The 21,578-nt window shown below is 40.6% G+C and overlaps 1 protein-coding gene across 2 annotated transcripts in view; it reads left to right on the plus strand.

Moving 5' to 3' along the window:
- The first annotated feature begins 349 nt into the window (after nt 1–349).
- The window catches only part of pde4d (phosphodiesterase 4D, cAMP-specific), a 180,159-nt gene continuing 158,930 nt past the window's right edge, over nt 350–21,578 (plus strand). The window contains exons 1-3 of one of the 2 annotated variants that reach the window (XM_040155356.1): nt 350–495; nt 16,949–17,000; nt 18,710–18,768. In XM_040155356.1, coding sequence (XP_040011290.1) covers nt 18,724–18,768 — 45 coding nt within the window. In that variant the 5' untranslated portion in view covers nt 350–495; nt 16,949–17,000; nt 18,710–18,723. The remainder of the gene's footprint in view (nt 496–16,948; nt 17,001–18,709; nt 18,769–21,578) is intronic. The other variant, XM_040155357.1, reaches the window with a different exon arrangement.

Consider the following 21,578-nt stretch of genomic DNA (forward strand, 5'->3'; position numbering starts at 1 on the left):
CACCCTCTGTTTGCTTATACATTACTCTTTCCTAATGAAAACATCTCCACAACTGCTCTATAACAGTAACAGTCCCTATATCTACTAGTTACAGTATGTATCTCCCTTGCACTGCCTTTAATGAACCCCTCACCTCCCCTCTCCTCTATAGTTTGCCTGCAGTTATGTGAACTTTTAGATGGGTGGGTGGGTGGGGGCTGGGGGGGTGGGGGGGTGTAGGCTGGAGCATGAGAGGCATGCAATTGGCCAAGAGGCAGGAACCACTCTGACATGATTGGCTGGGAGCCTGGGAGCTGTGAGCAGAGTTCCCTCCTTATTCCAGAGAGCATCAGTAAGCAGCAGAGTGGGACTTGCTGCGTTAGAGATGCACACCAGATACTTTTGTTTGTTTTGGTTTGTCTGATTAAGACTCTCTCAGAGCAGACAGAACATACTGTGCGGTGGATAGGACTGGATAAGTAAACTCTTTCTGGAACTTTCTCAAAAGGATATAAAGTAAGTTTTTATATTACCATTTTTCTGCCTGTTACTCTATAGTGATAACTCTACCAGTAGTACAGTAGCTCTTTTTCTCTTTGGGGTTACTATTGGAGCAAAAGTGACAAATCAGTTGTTGTAATGTGACATCAGTAAAAATTTGATACAGTTTGACAACAAATATAACAAATACACACAGACACACAGCCAACTCTTCTCCACAATTTTTACTTAGAAATTAGAAGTTGAGTGTGTGCATTTGAAAGCGTGTGCATACAGAAGGTGCATGACTATTTGTGTTTATGTGTACACGCATGACCATGCATGCGCTGCGATGTGTACATGCACTGGATTGCTGAGAGAATGTACTTATATTCTGTGTCTTTGAAGGATGCATAGAAAGCAGCCTTGTGCTTTAGGCAAGGGAACGGTGCAGTGCGACTTCATGGTGACCAACCTCATCAGCAAACTTGTCACTGCAATGCTTCGCATTGACAGAGGAGCTCAAGGACTCCCCTCCCAAAATCTCCTGGTATGACTTTCAGGCTGCAGGGTGGTGGTGGCAGTGGCGGTGGCCGGCTATAAATAGGCCTGCTCCAAATTATGCTGCAGTCACGCATAAATTCAGAGGGAACAAGAAATGACACAGTCATTGTTTGTATTAGAATCAGAGTGCTTTTTGACGCCAGTGTAAACAGAGATAAATAAGAGTATATCTTATTACCTTTTTTTTTAAACTTCCATATTATAACAGCAACAGCCTTAACAAGCGGAGGAGAAGTGAGTGAAAGGAAAACAGAGATAAACAGAGAAGGACAATAGAAGTAGACAGAAGGTGCACCACGTCTCTGTCAGTGTGTGGGTTTTTGTCAGGAGAGCCTGAAAAGTGTTTGCATATGTCAGAGTTTTCTTTGTTATACTGCCACACGTGGCAGAGTAATATTCAGAAACTCTGTTCCCTTTGAGAGGGTTATCACCTCTCCTGCTCAGTCAAAGAACAACTCCCCAGATTTCCATAGACGCACTTATCATATTACTAGTCAAAGCAGCTTGTTATAGCATGAAGTGGATGACTTTGCAAATGTTTCAGTTCATACAGGGAAAGGAGCTTTGTCTTGTTATGACGTGGGCTCCCTTGTACGAACGCAGGAAGAGTGAGTTTAAAAAGTTACATCACATCATTAAGGACAAATTAGACCCAGGAGGATTTAACGTTGAGCACGTTGACCAGTTTGCAAACATATGGAGCTAGTTATGTTTCATATGCCAGCCCCCCTTATAGTTGAAGACCATGACTCAAATGGCATTGTTGTGAAGGTTGTTTCATAAAAACCGGCTTGCCGTGATAGCTCTTCAATACGCATTTTTATTGCGTATTTATTTTTTTGTTTTACTTACTTTAAAGCCATCTATAAGGTAAAAAGTTAAAAGATCATCAACAAAAGTATCAAAACAAGCTGCTTTCTCCTGTCCTTTCTTGCTTTAAAGCAGGGGAAATAGCCTGCAGTTTCTAATAAATACCTGTCTGTCAGCCTGCTTGTCTCAGAACTCCTTTACTGTAGTGTAGAACACAGGGAGCCTTGTGTTGTACCTGACCTCTACTATGCAAATATATACTGTCAGAGTGCCAACCTGCACTCCACCACCACGTGGATGAATCCGTGAGATGAGAGCGGCATACTGAGCTCATTGTTTCACCTGTGCATCACCCGAGTGCTGAGATAGAGGCTGTAATCACAGGCTGAGACTTTGACCTATATGACAGGGGTGCCTGCGCTCTCCTCCTCAGTTCCAGTTCTGTGAAGAAACATCTACTCTGCAGGAGATCAGACCAAGCTAGAGTAGGCTGAATAAAGGATGGCCTGCACAGACTCAACAGTGACTGCTTTAAAACCACACAGCGTCAGAGGAAATGATTGTGGAGCAATCATGTTTGCCACGTCAAATTTTTATTCTTAAAAACCTCTGCTTGTATTCTTGTTGTTATGTTGCCCGAAGTCTCTCTTCTGAATGAACATTGCTGCTTGCCAGTGTGAGTCAATGGGAGCGCAGAGTAATGAGCTTGGCTCGAAGTACTCTGCGTGTGTGCTGTATGGGGACGAAAAGCATCTGCACTGCTGCTGATGTCTTAGCATCGGTCATCTGAGGAATCTCTGTAGCTGTACATGTGTGTCTGCATGCCATGTACTGTACATGTACTGTACATGTACTTTACAAGTGCATATCCTCCACTGGCTTCACTGATGTGTAAGACCTAAACCTAAAGTGACAATGTTAACTCAAGTGCTTATTAGACTTTGTTGTATTCAGATGGCTTGGTTAGCAGAAGCAGCTATGAGTGATAAAGTGAGTGATGTGTGTGAGTGAGTGATGCTGATATGAGTATCCAGAAGTGAAGGGTCAGCGGTCAAGCGATAGCAGAGGACTACTGTGTTCGGTGCCAACAAAGTCAAATGTCACAGGTTTCCCTGAGCCATTCTTGGCATTTTTAGAGTGGGAGTTAATGGAAAATTATATAATTTGCTTCCCAAAGCATATTCATTACTGTAATAAAGGCAGTGTTTATTTTCCTCAGTTTTTCTGGCAAGGGAGAGTATGCAAAATTCCTCCAGAGCTCTCGTGCAGAGGGACCACAGTATGCATACATACACACAGACACACACAAACACAAACATATTTAAGCGAGCAACGCCAAAGTCATTTAAGTATCTTTTTATTGGAAACTCTGTTCCCATAACAATGAGCAGGAAAGTCTCTGTGTGCACAGGGCTTCTGGAGATCATTCTGGGACTTTGCTGCTCTATCCTACTTCAATAATATTTACTAGACTAGTTGATTGATTGTAAAAGTCAAGCCCTGTTCTCTCACCTTATCCTTTCAAAGAGATCCTCAAAAGGCTTTTGAACCAATTAGTTTTACATCTGTTTAGAACTTTAAAGTGACAGAGAACAGGTTTTTGGAATCAGGAGTGGTTTGTTGCTCAGGTTAAAGATGATTCCTGTCTCCAGATGTTTGCCAATATTCTAGTGATGAATCTAGCGATGAATGTGCTGTTTGATACTAAAGTCGAGGACAAGTGTGACTTTTGAACCTTTAATGGAATATTTTCCCTTTGCAAATCCTTGAAAGGCAGTACATAGGCATGCCTTGAGACCATCCAATGACACATTATGACATGTCCAAAACAGCATCTTGGAAAAGATACAAGAGGACAAACCCCATCCCCCCATCTCTATCTGCAGTAGAGCCCGATATACACTGACCTTCAGCACAGCTGGATGGTGTCAGGGGAACCCCAACACACAGTCTTACTATTAAGCCACACTGCTATGGTCAGCAGATTTAACCTTTAATTCATGTCATGTACACCAGCATAGGCAGGGACTGAGGAAACAGATGGCTATACTTGAGACGATGTCTGCCTCTGCAGCAGCATCTGTGTGTGATGACTTTGTTATGTTAGGCACGAAGAATGACCTCCAGGGGACATGAGACAGAAGAAAAAGAAGAGAGAAACAGCTGGGGTTGTACTTCCCTTTCCTTTTGTTACATTGGGAGTCCTGTCATTGTGTTTATTAGCTTTTTTTAAAAATAAAAAGTAACAGCTTAAACTATGTTTACAGATGATCAGCTACTGCTTTGGGATCTGCCCTGGTCTGAATTGTGGAGGAGATGGGTGGAAGTGGCAGGGTGGGGGTGCGCTTGTCTCGAGAGAGTGATAGTATGCTCTGGTCATCTTTTGGTCATCTCTCACACAGGACGTTCTGGCGCTTGTTTAACAAATATAAAATACATTGTTTTCCTTTCGCTGCAGAAAACTTTCCATAAACATCTGTTGACATGTTCTATATTTAGTCACAGTAATGTGGCTCTAAAAAACACAAGATGTAGACAAAAGACCAGAGACATGTTTTGCTCCTGCAGAGTGGGAAAATGTTTTCCTTGAAACCGGATTTTGAAACACACACACACACACACACACACACACACACACACACACACACACACACACACACACACACACACACACACACACGATCCCTATGACTATCAGAACAAGACAACAGGACAACATACAACAGTGAAAAAAAGAACACCACTTTCAACAGTTTGAGAGTTGAGCAGCACAGTAAAATAAGTGCATTCAGCATCTAATGACCACTCCAGTCCCACCACAGTGTCTCCGACAGAGAGTCAAACAACTGGATAGAGTTGCACTGTAACATATCCACTTGTATCTCACTTAGAACTGATTGTATTGCTTGATTGAGCACACACTGCAGAGGAATTGGAGTTAAGTGCCTTTGACACCTAGTGTTTGTGCAAGGAAGGGGATGATAAACATCAGTGATTGAACATGGATTATTGGACTTTTTTTTCCCTACAAAAGCGTCAAAAAGGACTCACTTTAGCGCACTCTTGATATCTGCATTGAGCGACTGACATCTACTTCACATATTCTTTCTTGGCAGTAGGGACAGCTTGCTAGTTGGCTAGAGCTATATTAAAACAAGGGCATTTGGTCAGGTGTCCTATATTATTTGTCAGGACATGGCCCTGATAAGAACCCTGCCTGGTCCAGGACACTGTAAACTGAGTGCGACCAGTTAGCTACCATTAGATCAGGCAGACTTTGCTTACACTCATGTTAAACACGTACTCTATGAAACACATATCCAATGCACCCTTTTCACACCTGCATGCACCTTTTTCAATTAGGTGGACTACTTTAAACTAGCTTTGCTCTGCCCACTCCGTTAGTCTGCCAACAATCCAATCATGTCATAGGACCGTTTTTGGAAGAAAGATCTTGTTTTCATTGGACTTTCCACTGTTGCAGCCCTCAATTCTGTTTCCTCTGAATTAAGGGTGGGGTATGATCGAAAAGAACTAGCTCATATAACATGTAGTATGCCTATGTCAATAGGCAAAATTAATTGTAGCAACTACAAACAAAAACCCTGCTGTCATTGAAAGTGACAAGATGCGATAATTGTTTAAATATGGGGACAGTGTGAGAGTGCACACTTTCAGGCAGTGTCTCCTGTAAGGAATTCGTATTCTTGTACTTGGTTGCTCACATGAAAAGTGAAAGAAATAGTTGTGTAAAGAATTACAAAAGAGAAGCTGAGAGCGAAGTTCAAACCCTGCTCATTTTCCCACCTCCACACACCTGGCCAATCGCTCCATGAAAGTCAGATTTGTTCTTTTGGAAAGAAAGTTTCAGTTTGGAGATGCTTTAGTGGGGAATGACTACATGGTGGTACGTGCTCGACACACAAATAGTAGAGTCCACATATGTCCGCCTCTGTATCTAATGCGGGTTTGAGAAAACATTTATCATCGTCACTGCTTAATCTCTGCTGTGCTAAGTGTGGTGTTGTGAGATATGAGGCCTATACACACCAACAATCCTCTGTGTTTTTTACTCTGTACTCATGTAATAATTCTGTTCCATGAGACTGAGTGACTGAAATAGTATAGTAAAATTGCAATTTACCACCAAAATATTTTGTACACACACCTTCCTTTTGAGTGACGATGAGATGAGAATCAAACCATGATCTCATTCCAGTGCAATAATACAGTCCCAACAATAGTTCATCATCACTTACACATATTTGCATGTATCATCAAATTCTTATCCTTTTAATAATCCCATTTATCTCTTATTTATCCTATGGATATGAGATGGGGCTGCACATGTTCCCTTGAAATGAGAAATAATTATGCCAACGTGGACCCTTGTGTAGAGTAAAGAGACACATTGTTCTTTCAGCTGTTTGCCCTTATTCCTGGTTTCATTTGTTCCCTGGTTCATACTTGATAAATGCTCCCTGTACTAAGAGGTCAGTCTCTATCTTGCTTTCTCACTCCTACTCACTGTTTCTCTCACCACATTGGGTGGAGGAGTACTGCGAAGTGAAGTCTCAGGGTCCAATTCCATGTGACCATCTATGGATGTTGGCTCACAAGCCTCAGACAGACCTAAATTAATCTCATATTTTATAACATGTTGATCTGTAGCATGAAGATGGGTGTGCACTTTGCTCCATCTCCTAAATCAGTCACTTACATTTTCAAGTTATACAGTCGTAGGGCTTTGAACAATGAGTTGTAAACCACATACAGTGATTCAATGGCTACGTTAGATGCATTATTTCACTGAATGCATATACTGTATGAACTGTGTGCTTTGCTACATACAGAGGTCAGCTGTCATTAAGTTTCTACGAAAATGAGCCTTTGTGAAGTCTATTACACTACAACACTGATCTGTTGACAAAAACCCAGAGTGAAATAAAGTGTCTTTGCAATATTATGCTCCATTTCCATAGTTAATATAAATAACCGAGGGGAATCAAGAGTGTTATAAATTTGTTCTGCTATTTTACCTTTGACTCTGAATCATCAAGAAGACCCTGGCTATCTTGTTCGGCACTTATTATTAATAGAATTTTTTTGTTTTTTTCCTGGATGAACAGGTTGGGTAAGCATATCTGCAGGGAAGTATTTGGTTTTATGGTTGTCTGTAATTACGTAGACAAGATTTCCAACATCTCGCTGTGGTTTGGTGCTGCAAATCAGCTCATCACAGGGGTCAGTGGAGAAATCAACCCTGCCCTTCTTGTATTTCTGCAACTGGAAATGTTTTTATAAAAATAAGATTACAGATATGTAATCAGCTTTCTGCCTCCACCTCAGAGGGTAGGCCTTCTTTACATAACACAACGAGAAATCAGAAACGACAATTCACCTCAGAGCAGCAGAGTTGTGGCAGTCTTTTCTTCGGCTGATTACTTAGTCTGCTTGCTTACTGTTGTAAGCAAATGTTCACATAACCTGCCTAGGGGAGGGAGCATCATCATTTCTGTGCACCATACGGTGTGTTTCAGGACAGCTCAGCTGATTTTAAGCGCCCATTTTTGTATTTGTGCTAGAATACAATTCTATGGAGTGAAGTTTGCAATGGATTTTTAAACGATCTCAAGTCTAATGCAAAAAGTTATGTAGCCGTGGTTTTGTTTTCCATATAGGATGGTTGATGTTGTTCAAACTCAGGCTAAAGCGCAGGCTTTGAATGTAGCATTCTTAGTGCGTGAGGGTCCCAAAGGACAAAAAAAACAGAAACGCTAAGATACTATTCTGCCCTCACTATGAATGTAGATTGACAGCAACGAGCTCAACACACCTCAAATATAGGTCGAACACAACAGTTGGTCTTTTAAGTTGTCAATGGAAGCAGTTGCGAAACTGAAAACCCTATTGCAGCAGTAAATTCATGAACAGTGATCAGAAAAAAGATGAAATCCCATAAACAAGATGTACATGAAAGGTAAAACAAGAAAACTGGATTCACACAAGTATACACTAGCTGTAAATTAGTTACAATGTCCCTAATTGCAAGAAAGAAACAAATTATCACCAGTGAAAAATTTGCATTATACAACCCCTAAAACCTCTATGCTCACGTCATATCTGGTTTTTATCACACATTGAAATCAGATAGGTTTCTGAGTGACTTCATGAATGACATGAGTGTGCTCACAAGGAGTGGAAAAAAGCTCAGAGCACAGAATTAGATAACCGTATACCAATCTGGTCAGTGACCAAAACCTTAGGTGGATGGTTTTGCACAGAAACTGCAGGAAGAAACGGCCATATGAAGATAAGACAGCTCACAGTGTCATTTCATGTGTATGTCTGTTCATTTAATATTGCTAACGTTTGTCATGCTCTGTAATCGACACTTTAGGTTCCACCATGATGACAGCTAATAGGTACAGACTGATGGCTTTGGCTTGAAAATGCAGAACATATAATTTTTCAGAGAAAAAAAAAAAACAGGTATGCAGAGTCTCTTTGCATGGTCCTGTTTTACCAATCAATAATACTTATTAAATCCTGTATTGTCATAGTTCCTTAGGAGTGAAGCTTTGCCAGTACACATTGCTGCCGCCTAATATGAGGGTGTGCGCTAATGTAACAGGCATATATTCATCTGGCGTACCAGACACAAAATATAACAGACACTAAGCCTGGTAAATTTCGATGGTAAAATAGGTGTTGTCGTACATGCTGATGTTACTAATGTAATATGTAGAAGGAGGGGGCTTTTGCGCTCTTTACATATATGCTAACGTTACTTTTTGTTTAAAATGCTAATGTTTTTGGTCTTCTGTGCTTTTAGCTCATGTTACTGGTTGATAGTTTAGAACATACACAAGTCATTTCTCACAGCCTACAAGAGCTATTAACTTTTTTTGTGTGTGTGTATTTTCTGGGTTAGCATTATTAAGCGGGATTTCGCTTTTAATACTGGAATTTGTGTCACGTTAGCTGGTCAGAGCCGACAATTGCATATCCAAGTGGTATGTGGTTAAAAAAATGTTTTTCTAAAAATGGAAAGAAAAATCTGGAAATGCCACATACACAGTTACCTCTGGTTACCAGTAGGCAGTTTTATTTCTAAATACTTAAAATGTCCATATAACTGGAGATGTGAAGAGCGAAGAACTGTAGAGTGTTAAACCCCCCGGCCCCGCGTGTAACCTCGATTGTTTGCAATCGGTAAACATACAGAAAACAAGAGTTTTAACAAGCTAACCATCCGTTTTGAGGCATTTACTGACCAGCTACTGACCCTAACGTTGGCCCCTCCTCACGGTTAAGCCGCAGGGTTCACACACCCACCACCTCTGAACAAAAACCAAAGCTATCCTTGAATGTAGGCTTACCAGTGGCTAACGTTAGCAAGCCAGCTAGGACTGTGGCTAGTGAGACAACTCTGGTGTTAGGTAACACATGCCAGACCAGTCTGCTCACTGCTATTCCAGATATGAAATTGACACAAACCCTTCATCAAACTCCCAGTAAGACAGCCAACAAGCCGACACCTAAAATGTTGAACTGGCTGAGCATTACTGGGATTAGTGACGGTAATGTTTCTACTGAATTTCAAATTGTATTATAAATTGTATTTGCATACCCTACTCTTCACTAAAAAAAAACTCACAAAGATCACATGATTGTAATACCTTATAGTGCATCACTGCCCACTAATTAATATAGAGTCCACAAGACTTGCTAAAAGTAAAAGACTAAAATATAATATACAACAGTTTGCCCAACAGTAAATTAACAGTTATAATTACAATGTCGTTTTAGCAACACATTAGCCTCAGACTGCCAGTATGACGTCATCCTTAGCTTTTTTTAGTACTAATCGGATCATGGATAGATGGATAGTTAAATAGTGGCACATATACAGTCCACTGTATCTCTCTGTTTTCTGAGGTACACATATGATACATTGTATAAATCTGGGCACTCTGCAGTACAGTGTGCGCATTCACATGGAATAAATTCAGCCTGTTAAAATATTGTGGGAGAAGAGGTGTAACACTGGCAGCGCAGACACGTTTACAGGAGCTGAAGCTACTGTGCCGAGGGAAAAATCATGTCGGGCCCTGGGTGACAATGTTCTAATGTGCTTGGATGCAGCGTCAGGGTTTGTCTGTGTGTAGCAAACCTCTGATAGTAGGACTGCATACATCAGAATAAGCAACAATCATTTGAAAGTAAATCCAACTTTGGTCTGGTTTATTACATGATGACATTGCACTGCATTCATTAAACCCACGTTCAATAACTTAAATTATAGCTGTTTATTAAGTAAGAAATTCAGTTCATTAATTAAGAAAGGCTATTTCTCATCACTCTTTAAATATGATTAGTGCTAGCCCCCAACATAGATGCATCTCTCTTATCTTTAGTTCACTAACTACGTTTATCCGAACCCATGCAAACGTACAGAAAGGGACGGAGAGGCAACCAGCATTAATTGCGCTACCAGTCATTCTCTAACTAGCGAGGTCAGTAGACGGGAAGCAACCGCTAGGACTGGGTTCGTGACCTTGACATTAAGCAGCAGTGTTCAGTCAGTCACCAGTGTCCATATTGAATCACGTCTGATGGGAGAGATTGCAGGCTGAGATTCGGCTCACCACTGTGCGCCTGCTGTTTTCAGCGGGGCTGTGCGGATAGGAGTGACTCATCCCCAGCTCTGCAGGGCCTACCACTGCCTTGGGTCAGTGATGTCACTAGGCTGCAGTAGGCCATGTTTATAAGAGAAAATGGGACTGAAGACAATGCTTTTGTATGTGCTCAAGAGGGATGTAAAAGGAGGTCTCATCGAAGTTCGGGATAAAAATAGAAACACCCTAAAAAAGCTCACAATTGTGCAATTTTATATCAGCAAAACTATAACTGGAGGATGTACATTACAGTGCAGTATTGTAAATAATGTAAATTTAGATCATTACTGTGGATTTTTACAGTATCTTATTCGGTGGCATGTTTTTTTGTTTATCACAGTGGAGGACAGAAAAGGTAAAGGGTTGAGAACTCTGTGCCAGACATGCAGGCAACTATAGCTCTCTGGGGACCCCTGGTGGCAGTTCAAAGCGGGGCAGCGCACCGATTTTATGCGTCAACAGTATGGCTTGAAATCCACTGTGGGAGTCTTTGAAATGTGTCAGGACTTACATTTTTCTAATGTTCTGTTCTTGTTGTTGCTGAAATGATCATCTGCACTCTAGCTTTTGCCCACAACGTACCAATTTGTGTTATAGCTGCTACTGACTGTAGCACTATGTATGTAATTCACTGCCGGCTTTTCACAACCTCTCTCTGGTTTAATTGGTCCACAGTGAGCTATAAGCTGTGGCCAGCTCACTATAAACCGGTGCTGACACGAAGGCTTCCTTAATTTTCAGACACCAGTAAGAAGAAAGAAGTAGTGCAGAATACAGTTTTAAAGGCCACAGACAACAGTCTCCTTCCTCCAGAAAGCTTTTAAATTGGTGCTAATGAGACACTTCTTTAAAATAAGACATTTATTCTTTTATGACTAATGAACTGTTTTGGTCTAATAGTATACCAGTGTGGCAATATATTGGGCTGATATTGACCCTCCCTTTTTTTTTTTTTTGGCCACAACATTGGCACATTCACCTTATGAGGTTGTTGTCAAATGCGTTAGTAAACAGTTGCTTATTTACACATCCAGCCAATATGGAGCACCGTTGATTTGAAGTTGTGTTTGTGTCCACCTGGCCAATGTAAGGTCCAAATAATATATCCAAAATATATCTCTTTAGGTGCTTAATGCATCACAGTATTCACCAGATAGTAATAACTTTCTCCGTCAGCCGTTTGGTGCTGTCGAGGGAGTGTACAGTGGGTTTATCTGGGCATCTTTGGTGAAAATAGCTGCCTGCTGTGACCGGAAGCGAGGTTGATGAGAGTGGTGAGTGAACCAAGCAGTAACCCTGCAGACTGTAAAATCAAAACAGTGAGCTTAAAGACCTGCATCATTTATAGGGGCATTCATTGATTAAGAGGTAAGAAAGAGTTTGTAAAATTATACTCATACATTCTTGAAAGACCATAAAATCAACATGAACTCTAATAACACTAACTCAGAGAAATGTGACATTTTCTTTAAACATTTAATAAGTCATGAATATGATCGTTTAAATGGGTACTGGAGTGATTTAGTATTGCACTTCCATTAAGTTGAGAGACTTGCAAGGTGCCGGTTTAAGAAATAATGGTTAAAATCAATGAAGCAGCGTCTTCGACATTCTGACTGTTATTGGTAGGAGTTAAACTCCAAAAATCCCAGACGAAACACTTCCCATAATTCAACTAGATAATGTCCTTCATTTGACCCTCTCTGCCTAGTCAACGTCCCCGTCTTTCAAACGCAAACTTTGGAAAGCTCCGTCCAGAGTTACAAAGGTTATTATACAGCTGTTTTCACAGGATGAGCAGTATTTCCCATGACGAGTAAACTGAACTTCATGCGTAAGATACTACATGTGGGACTTGCTAACCCTTAATGTCACAAACTACACGACCCATAGCATCTTTTTTTGGTAGCTGAAAGAGTTGGTCATTGGTGAAAATAGACATTTGACAGCAGGCGTGGACGGTTTTTTGTACTCAACACTTTATTAATAAATTCCAGTGAAGAAAAAAATAAAAAAGAGGAAAATTTGAACCAGATGTCAACCTGGGTAAGAGGCATCTCACTTAGTGGCGATAGAATGCTTTTCTCCGTTGCAGCTCCGATCATGCTGATACTGCAGACACATTTTTACATAACATCCTACCTGGTGCAGCTCAGCAGTTTGAGTTAAACCGAATGCACAGTAGTCAAAGTCACCTGACAGTTATATTAAAGAAATCCATTTTCATTTTTTATCTCAAAGGCTGCCCTCATTGAATAGCTATAAAAGATGTTAGTGATTCTAAAACTGGGTTTCAGGAGACCCAAGAATTGCTCACGGCAAAATTCATATATTTTTTTACGGGTTTTTCAGATTTGAGATAAAATTATAGAAAGGTAATCCATGATTAAATTGCGAGTGATACAATAACTTGTCTGAAGAATTTAGAAGTAATTTCAATCAGATAGAGCTTCATTGTACAGTTGAATATCAAACTGTTGTCAAAATATTCCCACATCTGATGACCCCAATTTCACAGCACAAAAAGCAAACAGTAAATTGTGTGACTCATACTTGGGTCTGCCAGACAATAGGTGGAATATGAGACAATTATTTTCAAGGAGCTCGAGGTGTAAGAGCTCATTTACATTTCAAGTAAATGTTATTGTATTTTCATCCCTGGTCCACTCCCTGTGAAACTGTTTTATTTTGAATTGCTGCTACGAAGGACTCATTGCTGACAACAAAGTGCTATGGGAATAAATGGAAAGAAAATTGAGCTGTTTTGCGACATATGGCTTTATAATAGCCACATTCAATTTGTCCATACTTGAGAGCGAATTGGAGCTCTTCCCGGCACTGCGTATGATCAAGTGTTTAGTTTTGAAGTGTAGAATAATGACTGTTATAATCCCCACGTCTGTACCAACTGTCAGCGCACATTTATCATTTGCAGGTTGTCTTTCAAGGGCATGTGTGTGCACATGTATGTCGGCATGCCTTTGAGTTTTAGTGCATGAGCGTGTGTGGGTGTGAAAGTGAATTATAGGAGGTGACAGTCTTCCAGTGGTTTGCTGGTAGCTGATTTATGTGAGGAACTGATTGAGGGATTGCTGTGGCAGTAAGTGGTAGTCGTCAGTGTAAAGGAAAGGACAAGGTCAGCCAAACAAAGGCAGCAGCTACTGAAGATCTGGTACACTGTAGTGTCTCTCCACATGAGACAATATCAAATAAAGTTGAGACTCATCTTTTTATTTTTACCGTCATGTCTAGTAAGTGCTGTACCACTTGGAGGAGCCACTGCCATGTTTCAGCTCAGTCAGTGGCCGGGCAAACTGCTGCTTACTACTTAATGGTGAGGCTTCTTTTCTAATTATTTATACCTCCCTACGATAGCGCATCTCACCAGTGGACTATTGCAGTGATCCTGAAGCTACAATCAGTAACCAAAATACAATTGCTGAGGAAATAGGATAATAATTTGCACTGCCATCTTTAGGCGCGTGAAAGAAATCCATGAGGTGGAAAAATCCACTTCAGTCAATGGCTGAGAAATGAGTCTGAGTGGATGGTACATGGGGAGCGTTTAGTGAGTATCAAACAAGTGTCACTGGCTATTTACTCTGAAAACACTGTGATGAACTGTACAATGGGTTTCAATTTATTTTAATTTGAGGAATCTCAGACAAAGCTTTGCAACTGCTTTGACTGATTTGTTTACTGATTGCTTAATTTTGATATTTACCATCTAAGTTTTTATATTAATGTCGGTGACATAAAATCTTCCAGTGGGTTTTCTCCAAAATATTAACTTACAAAATTGAACGAAAGAAGTACTTTATTAATAAGGTCTATGCAGATCTGCCTATAAAGAGAATAAAAGTGACTGGCTATTTCAACAAAGCCACAGTGCCTGCTCATCTCAGCTGATTGAATGGCTGCAATAAAAGGCTGAGATACTTTTGAGCGATTATTCAATAAGCAGCTGTGGGAGCTCAACAACAGAAAAGAGACATTTCACACAGCAGCTGAAATTTAGAGCACATTAGACAGCCATGACCTTCTACTGCTGGGTAAAGAGAAGCCATAGCTCAGCTCATTTTTGCTCACTTACCTAATGTGATCGCACGGGATAAACTCTCATCGCTCTCCTAAAGATGGCAGGAAGTTAATTGAAAAAGCCAACAGAGAATGTATCAAAGGGACAGGGGAAGAAATAGCATCTGCAAAGGGCAGTTTTCATATCTGGATCCCTCTGCTAGGGGATCTGTAGGTCTAATTGTGCATCACGTTACTAACGCTTGACTCCAGACAGAAATCAACCCCTGTGGTTACACTGTAGGCACAAGCCCCGCCGTACTGATCCATCGCACACGCCCGAGACACATGAACAAATAAGAGCGTCCTGTCTGCAGCTTGTGCAGTCATTCGCTGTCGTTTCGACCGAGAATTTGCATGTCAAAACACTTTGCATCCTCTTCCCAGCGGGCACGCAGCTGGCCACCAACCAACGTCACAATCTACATTCAACCAAATGTGGGTTGAATGTAGGCTGTGACGTCGGCTGGCCAAAATACAATGTCAGGACAACGTCCAATTAGATGTAGAATACTGATGATAGCTGACGTTGAGATTTTGTTGTTTTTAAGTGGTGTTGTTAAGTAACCAAAATCCAACGTCTTCAAAACATCTCATTCCAACACCACCTCGACATAGAATGCCGACGTTCTAGTCGTGAGGTATGGTGACCAAAACCCAACATCTGCTCAACATCTGCCAAAGGTCACAACGTCAGTTAGCCAGCCATTGGTTTTGACGTCAACCCGATTTTCATTTCCAACTAAAATTTAACGTCTGTCTGTCGTTAGAGGCATTAGAGCAGGTAGAGTCTTACTGGCATTGATGTCTGTTGCCAGCGGGGTTAGTGCAGCTTTCAGGAACATGTAAAACAAGGTGAATAATAATGGCTGGCTGAGATGATTTCTCCCTCTGTGTTCTTTGTATCTGAGCCATGTCTCCTGCTGATTCAGTTTTTGCTAAATTAGCCTTGTGCTTTCAAGGCTGAAATCCTTGACACAATATTTTGGAGAATCATCCTGTTTGGGCTTTAGGCCCACCCCAAAAAGACAGGGAGAGATGGAAGGAGAGGGAGTATATTTCAGTCATTTTAGCAACTCCTTCTGTTTAATTCAGGCCATGATAAGCCCTTTAGCAGACTTAGAGCTACCACGAATAATTTGCAAAGTAAATCAGGACACTATGAATTTTTATAAGTGTCCTATAATGACAACGTGGTGTGCACTAAGATGCAGAGTTATGACAGATGCAAAATGTCAACCACAATGCCATCTTTACCAAGTTTGTATCACTCTGTCAGTTTTCTCAGCATTGTCAGTCTGTGCCGAGCGCCACATACAAGCAGAGAAGGGCAGCATTTACTGATAAACAGCTGTTTACTGTCTCAAAGCTGCACTCTAGACAAATTCAAAATAATTGACTGGGTTTTCCAGACAGGCACCGGAACAATAGAAGTGCACCTGTGTAGGATGTGTCAAGTACAACATAGCCAACAAGGCTTTGAAGACGGCATAATCATTAGGACCTGCATTATTATTATTAACACTTAATGACTGCGAAGTCATAGTAAATTTAAATGTGAGATGCCCAGAAATTTGCATATCTTGCACTGTTGCTGTGTTAAGAGATTTTGGTGGCTACGCTGAGACAAATCGGTTGTGATTCCAGACCCTGCACCTGTGGTTCAGCACGATGGTTCATAGCAGTTAACACTTGCAGAAATCGCTGAATATGAGCATAAGCCAAGGCTGTGGTTTGCCCTGAGCCTATCTTGTTCTCTGCGTGCATGATTATCTGCCTTGTGTGCCTCTTGTAGCTTTTTCAGATTACACTCCTACCAATCCCCACTGCAGTTCATTTATAGTAAAGGAGGACCAAATCTGCATTTTCACATTTTCTTGCCGTGAGTATTTGGTGCACGCCTCAGCCTGGATGGCACTGTTCCCACCAGCTCAAATGAACAAAACTAAAGGTGTAAATACTTTGGATTTAGAACAAAACTGCTAAAAACATGATTGGTGTGAAAGAATAAAATGCTGTAAATTTTCCCTATAGGATGCCAATCTGATAAACAGCAAGGGAGGAGACGGAGCAACATGTCTACCAGTATGCTAATTATGCTAAGAAACTCAAATTACATAACGAGGAATGCAGACATTATTTATTGTACCAGTGTCTAAGATGTGAGTATATTATATGTGCATGTGCATGCTTCGCGCAGTACACATATTCTGGCCTCTGTAAAGCGTTATGCACATGGTTTATTTATCCCAAAGGCAACTTCATGCAAAGCCAGTGCACCATGTCATAACCAATCCCTCTCCTCTCGTCTCCTCTCCTCTCCTCTCCCTTCCTCTCCTCTCCTCTCCTCTCCTCAGAGCCCAATCGATGGAGACTGTCCGACCAGCTCTTTCTGTTTTTCTGTCTGTGGTAATTACCTGGCCATCCTGTTACTCCACATCTATTTAGTAGGGATGGGCCTGAGCTAAAGGACCAGAGTGGGGGATAATGTGTGACCTGTTTGGCTGATTTCTCATTCAAAGTACATCCAGTGTTGCTTATGAGTCCTGGTAGACAGGGATAGAGTGGAGCTGGTGTTGTTTCTAAGCTCATGGACCATAGAAATGATGGCTCATGAAGTGAATGGCAAGTGACATGCAGGTATATGTGTTGCTTTTCATGCGACTGGCTGATACAAATTCATTGTTTGCCTGTGTAGCACTAATGTGGAACACAGGCAGCCATAGAGGGAGTCGCTATTGTAGGGAAAATATTTTTATTCAGGGACTGCACATAGGCATACACAGAAAATGTGACGGAAATATACAGAGAAGACGGGGAGAGTTGTTATAAAAAAAACCACAGCAAAATGAGGACACCTGAATTGTCTGCTTACTTTCTTGATCATTCTCGCAGGTTGGTAACAACAAGAGAAGCTTAGGCGTGACAGGAATGCTAAAACAGAAATACAATGCTCGTATATGCTCCAATCAAACCGCACCAGAATTTGATTATCTACTTCTTTGAAGTTGTACAGGATTTTCCACGTGTCATAATATTTTACACTCTGTGAATGGTTATGTACATCCAGTTCAGCACAATTGGTCTTGCCTAATTTTTTTTTTGTGTGTTGGTGTGTGCGTGTGTGTGCGTGCGTGCGTGTGTGTGTGTGTGTGTGTGTGTGTGTGTATGTGTGTGTGTATATGTACTTGTATTGTGAGGACCAATTTGAGTTTTAAACCATTGGAGTGAGGACTTTTTGGGGAAATGAGGACATTTTGGCATCTCCTCACTTTCTGACTCACCTTCAAAGGGCTGTTTGAGGGTTAAGATGTGGTTTTAGGGCTCAGGCTAGAACTAGGTTAGGGTTAGGGTAAGGGTTGCGGTTAGGCATTTAGTTGTGATGGCTGAGGTTGGCGTAAGGGGCTGGGGAGCCTGTGACTGTCCTCACAAAGATAGAAGTACAAACGTGTGTGTGTGTGTGTGTGTGTGTGTGTGTGTGTGTATGAGAGAGAGAGAGAGAGAGAAGGGGAGGGGGCAGGTGTAGGCTCAAGGTTATTAGGCCAGATAAACAGAACAGGGTTGTGTAACTCTGGCTGATAATTCACTGACCTTTACCTTTTACACTCTAATGCATTCTAATGGGCCAGTGGATCCCAGCATGGCTCCTTTCACCAAAACACACACACACACACACACAGATAGAAATTTAAGCACAAGTACCTGGTTGTCGAGGCGATTAAAGCTTTCATATTCTCAAACCACAAAACCCCTGGGAGGTCATATAACTTACCTCAGCCTGAGAAGACAGTGCTATCTTCCTTGAAAACAATCAACAACAAATTTCAAAAACTCTATACACTGCATATAAATTCTTCACAGATCTGTAGAGTCTGTGTATGTGTTTGTTTTTTCTTCATTTAGTCAAAATTTTACATGAAGCAACCTATTGCTATGTATTAAAAAATCTCTTGATTTACTTTTTAACGTTTACATGACCAGTTTGGAATTAGTTTGGATGGGCTGTCTCCTCACAACTGTTTTTTCTTGTGTGTGTATATATAAACACACATATATGTATATATTTGCTAGCCCTCTTTCTAATGAGCTCTGTGTGACTAAGCCCTGCCTGTTTACAGAGGTGGCACACACCATGCAAAAGAATGACCGGTCCGGGGACGACAGCCAGCGGGACAGTGTAAGTGAAGCCAGCTCTTTTTTTTTTTTTTGCATTCTTATATCGTTTTATTTTTCCCTTTACACCCTTTTGTCTTTCGTTGTTACATAACTTTACATCTTGATAGTCTTTCTTTCTCCTTCTTCATATGGCAAAGCCATTCTTATGTCGTCTGGAATGAATTACATTTATGCAGCTGTATAGGTCTTGTCGGTGTCCTGATTCAGATTATGTTGCCGGGATTTATGGGTTCCGTGGACATGTATGTTGCAACACAGGTTATTTATAGAACTACTCAATCATTTCTGGGAATTCACAAGTTTACACCACTTTTGGCCATTAGTGGTGATGTGGGATGGAAACCCCACACATTAATCTAATGTGAGATTAATCTAATTTGGGACAGACTTGAAAATATCCCTGAACTCATTCTGCTCCGCACCAGTAAACTGGGATATTTTGCATGGACATCCATGAATTAGCGAGGCGAAGTCTTTATTTTGCGTGATTTTTTTTTTTCCAAACAGATTACAGTGTAGTATTCATGATGCTCAGTGCAGATTCTTTTTTATGTACAAGAAAAGATGGTCCGTAGATCTTTTGCACAAAGTTGGAATATTAACATATTGTCTCAGCCTTATACGAAGCAAAATTTAAACATCAACAGACATGTTTGTATAGCTCAAAACAAAAGGCTTTGTTTTTATGGGTTTCAGGTGAGATTGAAGATGAAATCTGTTTTGTGTTTAATTGTTCATTATAACATGATTAAATGGCTCTGCTTCTCAGTAAAATGCCATTTATTTCTGATGAATTGTTCTGGTTGAATGATTATAAAGAGCCTGAGCTGTGTTTTAAGAGGGGAACTTTTTTTTGTGGCAGCTTGAGACAGGAGAAGTTCTTCGTCTGCAATGCAATGTTATATGTAAAAGATTTTGCTCTTGTCTGACAAATGCTCCACCACTGCAACAATATTTTGATGTCTTGTAAATCTTTTCAGTAACTGATTAATTGTTTGGTCTATAAAGTGTCAGGGAATAGTTTAAAAAAAAAAAAATCCCAATTTTTTTAAATTTACAATTGCGTAACCTGATTTCTTTAAATGGCTTGTTTAGTCCAACCAACAGTCCAAAGCCCAAAGATATTTTGCAAAAAATTTGCAGAATAATTTTATGTCAACTGAAAAATTAATTATTCAGATAATTGTTTAAGCTAAGTACATGAAACAATAAATATCATAAGATAACTAATTAACTATACATCTCCGGTTTTCGCTATGGTTGCTTCTCAGCAAGAAATGCTTGACAAGCATAAATGACAACCAATAAATTGAATGATTTCAACTTTTATAGGTGCCCTCACTGTTGAGCAACCAATACAGTCAACTGCAGTATCTATAGCACTATTTTGTACCAACTCCACACAAGTTCAAAACTGGTATTTTCATTTCATTGCATTCTGTATCTACCCTCACCCTTCCCCCACAACAGCTACACTGCCATCAACATCATACCGACTATATCTGGGCTCTCACACGAGAGTTGTGTGCAAGCTGTATGTCACCCCCCCCCCCCCCCATCCATCTGGATATAATAGGCAGGTTCCTGGAAATCCTAACAAATAACTAAAGAGGACAGAGCTGCGGTGTTCAACTACAGATCAGATGGAGCCCAGATAGAGCAGCAGCAGACACCATCAGCCTTATCCTCCTGTGCATGAATAAGATATTCAATCATACTCTACGGCTGTTGACCTTGAGTTGAAGTTCAAATGTAGGGCCAGTGGGTAAGTCTCTCAAATGGCTGACATCAGAGAGGAAATACATTGAGTACGCAGATGCCGCATTTCCCTTGAAAAAAAACTCTAGTGGGAATATCAGCCAAAATATAAATGACAGATTTAAACAGAGAAAAAAATCCAATTAAATTTTCATTCCTACTCTAATTTTGCCACCATGATACAAATTTCTATGCGAATCATAGTGAAGGATGAGTCAGAAATGGCAAAATGGCCATTACAGCCTGGTGCTGAGGTCCCCACATGTTTTCACTCTGTCTTGGTGTGTATAGAAACCATATTATTACTTGTTCTATAGCTCACATGCACTGGGCTGTAGCTCCATGGGGTGTAAATGTACTGTATAGGTTTTTCTATATCAAACAATGCACTGTAAACTGTCATTTTCACTTAAAATCTGATGCTGATGAACTGCCTGCATCTCCTATGGGGAAACACTAGAGCCAGTGGAAAAACATCCAAAGACATGATTGTCTGCAAGATAGGCTCCTGCGACTGATGCATAACATTGCATTAAAAGAAAATAAGCATGTATTCCCACTGGTACATTATTAAAAAGAGCTGCATAAATATAAATTGTTATTTAAAAAAACAGTAACAATTTACCTTTAAAATGGAATAAAACCGCTACTAATGTTACAAAAACTGATTGATGATTCACATTTTGTGATTCACATATTTTACTAAAACATGCCCTGTGGAAAAATGATTGAATTTTTAATTTTTTCTCTCTTCGTTAGTAAAGACTGTGAGATAACTACTGCTATGATTTGGTGCTATGTAAATAAAACTGATTTGACTCAGAGGTGAGTGCTGCGACCGAATGTCCGATGAAAATGTAACTGTAGGATATGAGAGTTGTAACCAAGGAGCAGTAATAGTTGAGCAATAGTTCATGTCAGACGTGCCTGTGATTAATGACTTCATCAATTAAGAGAGAGCGAAGAGAGCTGGCCAAGGGGGCAGAGAAGAGATAGAAGTGTTGGGAGAGAGATTTCTGGGACATCAAGAGAGGACGGGTAATTAGAAGAGAG

The sequence above is a fragment of the Xiphias gladius genome, chromosome 19 (assembly GCF_016859285.1).
Source record: "Xiphias gladius isolate SHS-SW01 ecotype Sanya breed wild chromosome 19, ASM1685928v1, whole genome shotgun sequence".
Classification (NCBI taxonomy): Eukaryota; Metazoa; Chordata; class Actinopteri; order Istiophoriformes; family Xiphiidae; genus Xiphias; species Xiphias gladius.